This window comes from Mustelus asterias, chromosome 24 (genome assembly GCF_964213995.1).
Source record: "Mustelus asterias chromosome 24, sMusAst1.hap1.1, whole genome shotgun sequence".
NCBI classification, from domain to species: Eukaryota; Metazoa; Chordata; class Chondrichthyes; order Carcharhiniformes; family Triakidae; genus Mustelus; species Mustelus asterias.
The window spans coordinates 20,428,394-20,440,728 of record NC_135824.1 but is presented as its reverse complement, the minus strand read 5'-3'; the positions used below and the strand labels follow the sequence as shown (position 1 = coordinate 20,440,728).

Below are 12,335 nucleotides of genomic sequence, written 5' to 3'. Positions count from 1 at the left end.
AGATCTCCCCTCATTCTCCGTCTTTCCAAGGAGAACAACCCCAGTCTACCCAATCTCTCCTCATAGCTAAGACCCTCCATACCAGGCAACATCCTGGTAAACCTTCTCTGCACTCTCTCTAACGCCTCCACGTCCTTCTGGTAGTGCGGCGACCAGAACTGGACGCAGTACTCCAAATGTGGCCTAACCAGCGTTCTATACAGCTGCATCATCAGACTCCAGCTTTTATACTCTATACCCCGTCCTATAAAGGCAAGCATACCATATGCCTTCTTCACCACCTTCTCCACCTGTGTTGCCACCTTCAAGGATTTGTGGACTTGCACACCTAGGTCCCTCTGTGTTTCTACACTCCTGATGACTCTGCCATTTATTGTATAACTCCTCCCTACATTATTTCTTCCAAAATGCATCACTTCGCATTTATCCGGATTAAACTCCATCTGCCACCTCTCCGCCCAATTTTCCAGCCTATCTATATCCTGCTGTATTACCCGACAATGCTCTTCGCTATCCGCAAGTCCAGCCATCTTCGTGTCATCCACAAACTTGCTGATTACACCAGTTACACCTTCTTCCAAATCATTTATATGTATCACAAATAGCAGAGGTCCCAGTACAGAGCCCTGCGGAACACCACTGGTCACAGACCTCCAGCCGGAAAAAGACCCTTCGACCACTACCCTCTGTCTCCTATGGCCAAGTCAGTTCTCCACCCATCTAGCCACTTCTCCTTGTATCCCATGAGCCTTAACCTTCTTAACCAACCTGCCATGTGGGACTTTGTCAAATGCCTTACTGAAATCCATATAGACGACATCCACGGCCCTTCCTTCATCAACCGTTTTTGTCACTTCCTCAAAAAACTCCACCAAATTTGTAAGGCACGACCTCCCTCTTACAAAACCATGCTGTCTGTCACTAATGAGATTGTTCCGTTCTAAATGCACATACATCCTGTCTCCAAGAATCCTCTCCAACAACTTCCCTACCACGGACGTCAAGCTCACCGGCCTATAATTTCCCGGGTTATCCCTGCTACCCTTCTTAAACAACGGGACCACATTCGCTATTAATTGGTGCAGACTGTGGTGATTTTTGATTTTGGCACAGCAAGATTATAGTGTGAAGGAGAATGTGCATTGCTTTGCCTTTGGAGTGTACGTTGCATAGAAAATGCAACACCAAAACCCGGCTACTGTACCCAACATCTCCAGATAGTGTTTATTCTCCACGGGAACATTCATCGGCTGGAATTTTCCGGCTGGTCCCACCAACGCCAAACGGGAATGCAAACAGCGGAAAACCTTATTGACAAGCGGTGGGATCATAAGGTCCCTCCACCAGCCAATAGCGGGCCACCTCCGCCGCCCATCCTATTTTCATGCTCACCCTCTGGCCCTATCCCTTTATTTCCTTATCCATTAGCCATCCACCTAAGCCAGGTTGACACGGTGCCTGCTTCAATCATTAATTCCTTCCATTTTCTCAACACCCTTCCACTGTGGAAATCTAAATTCAATAATCATTCCATGTATTGATATAACATTTCATCATGTATGTAAAATGGCTTAAAGTACTCCATACAAATTACTAATGTTAAGCAGGCAAACATAGCAGCCAATATCCCACAAACAGCGCCTAGACAAATGACCACTTAATCTGTCATAGTAATTGATGAACAACCAGTTAATTAATAAATGACAAGCTAATCTTCAGTAATCATTTAATAGTGTCCAAAGTGAATCAATTATCCATTTCTGCACAATTGAGTTGCATTATTGGCTTTGACTAAAACCATTAGAGTGCTTCCCCACCCACACATTTCCACAAGCAATAATTTTAGATTATTAACTATTCTACACAATGCCCCGCTCTCTGACAGAGGAAACAGACAACCCTTCTGCTGAAACCTCTACCAGGCAGCAGCAAATAATGGCAGAATATACACCAGAATAGAATCCCTACAGTGCAGAAGGAGGCCATTTAGCCCATCGAGCCTGCACCAACAACAATACCACCCAGCCCCTATCCCCGTAACCCCGCATATTTACCCTGCTAATCCCCTTAACCTACACATCTTGGGACACTAAGAGGCAATTTAGCATGGCCAATCAACCTAACCCACGCAGATATGGGGAGAATGTGCAAACTCCACACAGATAGTCATCGGGTTAGGTGCATTGGCCATGCTAAATTGCCCCCGAGTGTCCCGGGATACGTAGGTTAGAGGGATTAGTGGGGTAAATATGTTCGGATTATGTGGATAGGGCCTGGGTGGGATTGTTGTTGGTGCAGACTCGATGGGTCGAATGGCCTCCTTCTAGACTGTAGGGTTTCCATGTTTCTACCCGAGGCCAGAATTCAATCTGGGTCTCTGCCGCTGTGAGGCAGCAGTGCTAACGACTGTGCCACCGTGCTGATGGGGAATTATTCTATAGGGGTATTTATTAACAACGCATTTCTACAAATCGAATCCAAATATGAAGACTTTTTTTTGGTTAAAAAAACTTACTAGCTAATTGTGTTTGGAAATGTATATAAATACCTGACCTACACATTTTCTTACCCACACATGTTACTTGGAGAAGACAGGTAAGTAAGCAGTAGAGGATTACAGCGTCACAAGGTATTTGGTGAGAATGGACAGTTCCCAGTCTGTCTCTAATCAGTAACATCACATGGAAATGTCAGTGATCAACAGCAGGGTGGGGACAGGGGGTGGGGGTGGGGAGGGGGTGGGGACAGTGGACGGGGATGGGCGTGGGGAGGGGGATGGGGGTGGGGACAGGGGACGGGGATGGGGACGGGGTGGGGGCTGGGGGACGGGGACCGGGGACGGGGGACGGGGACCGGGGACGGGGGCGGGGGACGGGGGACGGGGTGGAGCTTATTCCCATTCCAACTCGCTAAGATTTTACCTGATTCAGTGACCCTTGTTGTTTGTCAATCTGACGGTTGGGCTTTTTGTAACAATTAACCACGAATTTAAGTGAGCAATCAGAGCTTCTCCCAGTGCTCCCCATCATTTAGGATTAGACAGGTGGGATTGTCCAGCCATTCATGCCGGCCGGATTCTCTGGTCGCATTGCAGTGAATGGAGATTTGGCCGAATTCTCCATCCTCGGTGGCGGAGCGCGAGCAGCCGGAAAATTCTGACCAATATATTTGCATCTTTTCGCTCTAACACATGGAGGGTGGGATCTTCCACTCTCACCGATGTCAACAGGGTTTTGCATCGTCCGTCAGCCACGCTGTCAGGGAACCCACCATAGGGGAGGCCACCATCGACGGGACCGGGTGATTCTGTTGGCAGGAAGGACAGGAAAATTCTGCCTCTAGTGTTACTGAAATGTTCCACTTAAAAATGGCTGTTTAACAGGAACTACCTCGAACAGTAATAGAACAATCCTCTCAGAACTTAGTCACACGTAGGCTTACATTAACACTGCAATGAAGTTACTGTGAAAATCTCCTAGTTGCTACACTCTGGTGCCTGTTCGGGTTACACCGAGGGAGAATTTAGCTTGGCCAATGCACCTAACCAACACATCTTTTGGACTGCAGGAGGAGTACGAGTATGGCGACTAGGGGATTTTCACAGTAACTTCATTGCAGTGTTAACATAAGCCTACTTGTGCCACTAATAAACTTTAAACTCCAGCGCCTGTTCAGGTACACTGAGGGAGAATTTAGCATGGCCAATGTACCTAATCAGCCTATCTTTTGGACCATGGGAGGAAACTGGAGCACCCGGAGGAAACCCCCGCCGACACGGTGAGAATGTGCAAACTCCACACAGACAGTGACCCAAGCTGGGAATCGAACCCGAGTCCCTGGAGCTGAGAGGCAGCCGTGCTAACCACTGTGCCATCATGCCACCCCATTAGTGCTGTCTTTGGTCTAATAGGCCCTCACTGAGGACTATCGGAAACTCCCCTTTAAAGGCAAGCGTGTTTAAATGTCAGCCAAACTACAGGAACCCTTGACTCAATAATGTCATTTTATCAACAACCTTTCTTGCTAATCAACAAACCAGGTAAGGAGCGAGCGATCAGCATTACTAAATGATTCGATTTTGTTGGATGCCTCTTAGCTGGAAAAAAAGGGAAGAAAAAACATTCTCTGAAAAGTAGAATGGCATAAGAACAAAGAAAACTTCAAGAAAAGATGTGTTCCCAAGAGGTCATGGGAAGGTTAAATGTGTTTTACAATCTTTGAAGGTTTTATTCTGAATCTAACTGTACTTAGCTTTTTATTGAATTAAATAATCAACAATAGTGTCATTTTCCTGGGGGACAATCAATACATCAATGTCAGGGGAAAGGTATTGCTTCTGTATGTAACATGTGATAAATCTAATGTGTCTAGCCTCTAGGTCACAAAAGCCATGTACTACTCTGAAAAGTGCATACTGTGACAATCCAATCTTCCAGTTTGGTTAACACATATTAAGAAAGCTGTCACACTTCAATATGCTGTACCATGATCATAAATCCAATTTATTTCACGCATAAACCATCTACATAAGGGTAATACCGTGTTACACCCTCACTACGAGATTGCATTTGTGCTTCAACAATTGTTCATATTGGAAGATTACATCAAGTTCACGGCCCCATTAAAGCTTCAAGCTCCTGGTCCTCAGGGTGACATCACTCAACGTGATTCAATTCAAGCCACTGGGCTTTTCCTCACACATCACCAACACCACGACCCAAGGACATAGACAACAATATAAGGCATTAGGGGAGGCGATGGCCTAGTGGTATTATCGCGAGACAATTAATCCAGAAACTCAGCGAATGTTCTGGGGACCCGGGTTCGAATCCCGCCACAGCAGGTGGTGGAATTTGAATTCAACTGAAAAAATATCCGGAATTAATGACCATGAAACCATTGTCGATTGTCGGAAAAACCCAACTGGTTCACTGATGTCCTTTAGGAAAGGAAATCTGCCGTCCTTACCCGGTCTGGCCTACATGTGTCAGAGTCATAGAAATGTGGTTGACTCTCAACTGCCCTCGGGCAACTAGGGGTGGGTAATAAATGCTGACCAGCCAGCGTTGCCCACGTATCACAAATGAATAAAAGATAATGCAACCTGGCTTGAAGATGATGCCAGAGCATCCATTGTACATTGGCTGTACAAAGAGATTAGTGGAGGCTGCACTGACATATAACATCATTCTTTAACAAGAGTCAGAGCTTCTTCTGGTGTGGATAGACAGTGCATCAATGCAAATAACCACGTCGATTATGCAGCAGTATGTTGCATTGGCAGACAAACTAAACTACTTCAGCTCCAGACCACTAGCTGCAGTCTCCATGGAAGCAACTAAAATTAAATTTAAAAATTAAAGTTTAAAGTTAAGGTTTATTTATTAGTCACAAGTAAGGCTTACATTAACACTGCAATGAAGTTACTGTGAAATTCCCCTAGTCGCCACACTCCAGCGCCTGTTCGGGTCAATGCACCTACCCAGCACGTCTTATTGTGGGAGGAAACCTACGCAGACACGGGGAGAACGTGCAAACTCCGCACAGACAGTGACCCAAGCCGGGAATCGAACCTTGGTCCCTGGCGCTGTGAGGCAGCAGTGCTACTGTGCCACCCTTAACTAAGATGGAAAGAGACGAAAGCAAAATACTGCGGATGCTGGAATCTGAAACAAAAACAGAAAATGCTGGAAAATCTCAGCAGGTCTGACAGCATCTGTGGAGAGAGAATGGAGCCAACGTTTCGAGTCTGGATGACCCTTTGTCAGAGCTCCGACTTGAAACGTTGGCTCCATTCTCTCTCCAGATGCTGTCAGAACCTGCTGAGGTTTTCCAGCATTTTCTGTTTTTGTTTAAAATGGAAAGAGTATGGAGTCGAATCTTCTACTCTTGGGATTTTCACACCTCACGTGGATTGTAGCAGCACGAAAATCCTATTATGCAAGTTAGCTGAATGAAAATCTAAATTTGAGCCGAATGGTGCAGGAGGCTACGAAAGCTGAAGAGAATAAACAAGGGTGCGAGGTAGGTCGATAAATCATGATGAAGGATAAAGAAATACTTTTGAAAAATAGCCTTCAACAGAAAGTATAAATTGCACCAAAAAATCAGTTCACCACCTTAGAGATGTCGAAAGAACAAAATAGCTTAATATTTGTGAAATATAAAATATATTGGAATCCGTTTAGGTGAACTGTACATTTCGCGGCCAAACATTGATTAATCTCAGGATATGATTTCTTGCACATTTTTCTATTCTTTCAGGATGTGGAGATGCCGGCGTTGGACTGGGGTGGGCACAGTAAAAAGTCTCACGACACCAGGTTAAAGTCCAACAGGTTTATTTGGTAGCATGAGCTTTTGGAGTGCTGCCCCTTCGACTCACCTGATGAAGGAGCAGTGCTCCGAAAGCTCGTGCTACCAAATAAACCTGTTGGACTTTAACCTGGCGTTGTGAGACTTCTTACTGTGTTCTATTCTTTCAGTACATTGGCTTGTAAGATCACAGCACAGACTGAATAGCTGATTATTCTGATGTAATTGTGAATTTGTCTGCTTTGGGTTATCCATGTTCCTGTGGCTATCATCTGTATTGTTATCAACCTACACAACTCATATCAGCTGTGGACTTTGCAGACACTTCACTTACAAGAGCAACATGTCGCAAACTCAGAATTACCCGCCATTGACTGGGGTTCCCTTTCATTGTTAATGTTTCCATTGTGCTTCTTTCTCTTCCTCCCCTCCAGAAGAGCTGTTCCCTCCATTTGAATCATTCTATCACCCTGACTTACAGCAACCACAGTAAATACAACACCTGACCATTTAACTCTTCCCATGCCACAACCTCCAACACCAAACATTAATGAAGACTTTTGTACATCATTCACCAATTTCCACTTTCTACTTGAATTTTCAAATACCTGGTTGCTGCCTATATTAAACACAACAAGTGTCTCTCTGGTGCAGGAGTCAATGTTACCAGCCCCTCTTCTACTAGTTTATCTCTTTCCCATCTCCAGTCCACCCATCCTCAGCACCAGACCGTTCATGTTTTATCTTTTCAAATGACTGATCTTCCAATTTCTGGTATTGACAGAGGATTTACACCCACGATATTAACCTGTGGTTTCTCTCCTTGATTTGCTCCACCTTCCCAGCAATTTCTGATCAATATCAATATGTTACCTCCATGCTTAAGTTTTGCATCTCAATAGCTTTGTCCACTTGTATTTATACAGACTCCTTCATAGAATCCACAGGAGGAGGCCATTCGGTCCATCGAGTCTGCATTGACTCTTCGTCAGAACATCCTCTCCAGGCCCTAATCCCGTAACCCCATGTATTTACCCCATGAATCCCCCTAACCCACACTCCTGGGACATTAAGGGACAATGTAGCATGGCCAATCAACCTAAGCCGCGCATCTTTGGACTGTGGGAGGAAACCGGAGCACCCGGAGGAAACCCAACCAGACGCGGGGAGAAGGTGCAAACTCTGCGCAGTGACCCGAGGCCAGAATTAAAATCACCGTTACACGAAAGCTGGCGACGGAGGGGTGCCAAACAACGGTTGCGACCACCGGAGGAACTGAAAAATAATCAAGAGATTCTGGAGAAAACAACTTCAGAAAGAAGCTCGCCACGTGGTCTGCCCGAAAAGATCTGTTGCAGTGCCGGGAGCACTGTGAGTAGCAAGTACTCTGTAACAACAGATCTATAGCTGAGAGTGTTGCAAAACTAAATGAAACAGGCTGAGCTCAGGTTTACCTCGTTTTGGGGAGGAAGGAGACAAGGTATTGCTAAAAATTGCCTGGCACGTGGTGCTCATGCAAAGATGGTGGTGTTTTTGGCACCAGGGGACTGTTTGGTGAGAATACAGAGCAATGGAGCTCATATACAGAGAGGTTCAACTATTTTATCCAAGCAAACAATATAGTGGCGGACATAATGGCATTTAACCGCCTGAGAAGTTGGGTACAATCAGAAAAACCAGGCATGAAAACCTACGAAATATTATTCACCAAAACCTTTAGTCATCGCAAAAATGTTTAAGTGCTGTAACAAGAAGGTTAACTGAGTTCGTTAGTAGCTACCTTGAAGAGACTTACTGAAAACTGCGAATTTGGGGATGTCTTGAATGACACCATTAAAGATAGATTTGGCTGTGGCTTAAAGAGCAAAGTGATTCAAAAACGGTTGTTAACAGAGAGCAACCTAACCCTAAAGAAAGCTTTGGAAGTTGCTGTATCCATGGAGTCAGTAGCCAAAGAACCTCAGCAGTTGAGTTTGAGCACAAGAATTCATAAGGTGTCAGCCGAAAGCTGAACACAGCCGCAGACTCGCAATTGTTACCCGTGTACTCAGCAGCAGACTGTTGGTGCAAAGACATCATGTGCAGGAATTGTGGCCAGAAGGGCCTTATTGAAAGTGCTCGTTGGAAAAAAAAACAACTTTCAGGCCAGAATTACAAAAAGGAAAAGCAGAATGCATCAAATGGAAAGCTGGACAAGGGAAAAAGTATCCACGGGGTACAAAAAGGGCATGAAAAAGAACTCAGGTCACAATCCAAAGGTGAACTGTCAATAAACATACTGGCTATTTCTGGTTGCACCAAACCTTTACTGGAAGGTCAGGCAGTGAAAATGGAGTTGGACACTGGAACCGTGGTTTCATTGGTATCAGAAACTGTTTACCAAAAAAAACTCGACTTATTGGTTTGAAACTCTCAAAGATAATGTTAAAAACCTATACTGGAGAAGTGGTTCCAGTGAGGGGCTGTATTGATGCAACTGTGCATTTGAATGGACAGTCTGCAGACTTGTCCTTGCATAATGTTAAAGGGAACTCTCTAACACTAATAAGAAGAACCCGACTGGAAAAGGTCAGATTAAATTGGCCCGGGGTCTATCTCATGATAGATTCTGAAACAGGTCTACCAAAGACCTTGAAGAAACAACATTGTCTTCAATTGTGATCTGGGAAGCATGAAGGATGTCTCAGTTAAGCTAAAGATTAAGGACAAAAGTTAGGCAAGATACACAGTCAGACCTAAGGTAGAGACAGAATTTTAGCAGCAGCTCAAAATAGGAGTCCTTGAAGCCGTAATGTGAGTGATTGGGCCACACCGATTGTACCCGTGATGAAGAATGACAGATCGGTATACATTTGTGACAATTTTAAAGTCATTATCAATCTTGTATTGTGTGCAGAGCAGCACCCATTGCCTCTGACTGATGATTTATTTGCTGGGTTGTTGGAGGACAACACATCAATAAAATTTAACCTCAGTCAAGCAGATCTTCAGATGAACTTGGATCCAGATTCACAACAATTCTTGACAATTGGGACACACTAAGGTCTATTTTGATATAAAAGACAATAATTTGGAATCACGTCTGTACCTTTGTTGTTCCAAGATGGATCAAATTTTAAGGAGATTAGAATGAGTCCAGTGTTACTTAGTTACTAGAAAGAATGAAACCTAGATACCTTGCTTATCTCCGGTAAGTACCCAAACCTTGATGTTGGCCAGGGTTAAGTTGGCAATTGTGTCAGAAACCCCTTCTTGTAATTTGTCCTCTACCGCAGTGGCACCTAGTAACTAAACAAAGTTACATCCGCAATTAATGAAGAGTTACAGATTAATATTTGACATTAAACTTTTACAGATAAAATATGGATTAGTATTTTACAGATTCACGCTTTAGATATGAATACCTAGATACAGGCTGGAATTTTCCGGCCTTTCACAGCAGCGGGATTCTCTGGTCCTGCTGCAGCCAAGGAAGATTTGGCTGAGTGCCAAATTCTCCGTCCTCGATTGGAGCGGGGCGTGAACAGCTGGAAAATTCCGGCCATGGTCTTGACATTCTGCAGTTTTATATTATTTTCCAAACTAAATGGATTCTATAGGGGTTAGCTTAGATGGGCTTTTTGGTCGGCATGGACCAGTTTGGGCTGAAGGGCCTGTCCCCATGCCGAAGATTCTATGATTCTAAAAGGTATTGAGTAAATTAATTAAGTATCTTCACATTGTCTCCATTTCAAAATGTTCCATTGCTTTCTTAGGAAATCTGCCATAAAATCTAATGATTGTCTGCTCTTAAAATGGATCCAAGAATTTTCCTCAACTTGCATTAAACAGAATAATTATGCAAGAGAATCTGGTCTCTGTCAACCAATGTGATGACCAGATTGTGACATGAAAGTAGTAACTTCTATATAATGTCTTCAATCTCATGTATAAATCAAGTGCTGCGAATCACTGGCATGCGACAAATTAACCTCCTGCAAGGTCATACCATCATGTCTTGTTCAATCTCTTCATACAAGTCAGAAAGTTGCTCATCTCGGTTCTCGAGCGCAGTGCTGGCGTGATGGTGCATGTTTTGCCACTTATCAAAGTAAGCTTCATCCAGATCTTTGTAGGCGAGTACTAATGTCCGCAGTCCTTCCCCTGCAAATTCCTGTGCAAATGATCACATTCAGAATTAACTCCAGCATTCTCTTAAGAGCAGAGAAAAACACATCACATTGCACTCTTAGGAGCAGCAGATGGTTACTTTTAGATTGCTCCATTTTTAACAGAGGCAATTGTCCTCTTGGAATTCCAGAGTGTGGAGAGGAAAGATAGGATGTAGATTGAGACTCAATGGGAGAGAGGGATGAGCGGAGAGAAGAAAGGAAAACATTTATATATTTGCCTGTTTGCCTCCTTCAGGAAAGTCTTCAACTGTTTCACATTGAATGCATTACTCTGAAGTCCAATGACTATGATTATATAGGAAAGAATAGCAGCCAATTTGTCCACAGGAAGATCCCACAAATATCAGAGATGAGTGACCAGTTTTCTGGGGTTGGTTGAGGATGTTGGTCAGGGTAGGGTGAATCTCCCACTTTCCTTTGAAGCATACAATGGGATCTTTGACTTCCACCTCTGACCACTGAAATAGTGGCCTGGCAATGCCCCTTGGCACAGGCTGGCACAGCCAGGTTGGCAGTACCAACCTGTGCCAAGGGGCAGGCCCCAGTGGGAGCAACAGGTTGGTGGGAGTGGGGCAGGGGGGCAGAATTATTGCAGCCTCATCTTGTCAGCTTGGATCTTGCTCGTCTCCCTTTTGGGGCCATGAATTGGATTCCATTGGATTTTAAATTTGGTTTTTGGAGCAAGCAAGGAATGGATTTGTGTTTGCCTGGTCCACTCTGAGCATTGGCTTTGTAACTTTACGAATGGAGTAAAAAAAAACACTCTGCCATTTTTTGGTAAGTTTTTTCACCCTGTGAATATGTATTTCTTAAACATCTAGCAGCCGAAATTCAACATATTTATACCTATGTTACAGACATAAACAGGGAGTAATGATTACCAATTCAGCAGAGCAAAGGCCTTTACAAATCTGGGGAGATGGGAGCATAGTTGTGATGTTGCAGGCCTAGAAATTCAGAGATCCAGGCTAACCCTCTGGGGACAAGGGTTCGAATCTCACCATGGCAGCTGGTGGTGTTTGAATTCAATTAATAAAATCTTGAATTAAAAGCTAGTGACCATGAAACTATCATCCATTGTTGTAAAAACCCATCTGGTTCACTAACGTCCTTTAAGGAAGGAAATCTGCCGTCCTTGCATGGTCTGGCCTACCTATGACTCCAGGCCCACAGCAATGTGGTTGACTCTTAACTGCCCTCTGAAATGGCCTAGCAAGCCACTAAGTTCAAGGGCATTTAGGGATGGTCTACAAATTCTGGCCTTGCCCAGTAAAGCCCCCATCCCATCAAAGAATAAAAAAGAAAATCTCTGAGACTGTTCTAGCCACTGATTTATTGGTCAAAACTTTTACTTTCTTTTGATAATTCTAGCAGCTACCAAAACTCAGCACAGGGCTAATTTTAATCCTGAAATTAAGCTCCTGCATCCATTTGAAAACCTGATTCCTGAATTTGTTTAAGCAGGTATACCTGAGCTAGTATTTCCTGGTCTGACCTGGCAGATCAGCGGGCTTTAAAGGGATTACTGGAGGCCCCTTCATAAAATGTTTTGACGTGGAATCAGAAACAGCTGGAATGATTCTCCAAGCTCCACAAAACAACCGGGGATTGGTGCTGACTCACCCTTGCCCCCTTCCCAATTGCTGCCTCCCAATTGCACCCTCCACAATCCCCCTTCCCAATACCTGCCCTCCATTCCCAAACCCTCACCCCCACCCCATGTCCTGCTGGACTCAATTGGACCTCAGCACTGTAATGACCTCAACGAGGCCTATAAGGTTGGCCTCTTGGGAGTATGAGCTCTCTGATTGAGGTAATGATTGCCTGCCCAGTCAGGGAGACTCACCT

At 44.3% G+C, this 12,335-nt stretch overlaps 1 protein-coding gene across 4 annotated transcripts in view; it reads right to left on the bottom strand.

Annotated features, from left to right (window-relative positions):
• The window catches only part of atp8b4 (ATPase phospholipid transporting 8B4), a 363,747-nt gene that overhangs the window by 107,214 nt on the left and 244,198 nt on the right, over positions 1-12,335 (bottom strand). For all 4 annotated transcript variants that reach the window (XR_013500782.1, XM_078241378.1, XM_078241379.1 and 1 more), the window contains 2 exons: positions 10,304-10,468; positions 9,492-9,603 (listed from right to left, as the gene is read on the bottom strand). Coding sequence is in view for 3 of the 4 variants with exons in the window: in XM_078241378.1 (XP_078097504.1) it covers positions 9,492-9,603; positions 10,304-10,468 (277 nt within the window). In the remaining variant the exon portion in view is untranslated. The remainder of the gene's footprint in view (positions 1-9,491; positions 9,604-10,303; positions 10,469-12,335) is intronic.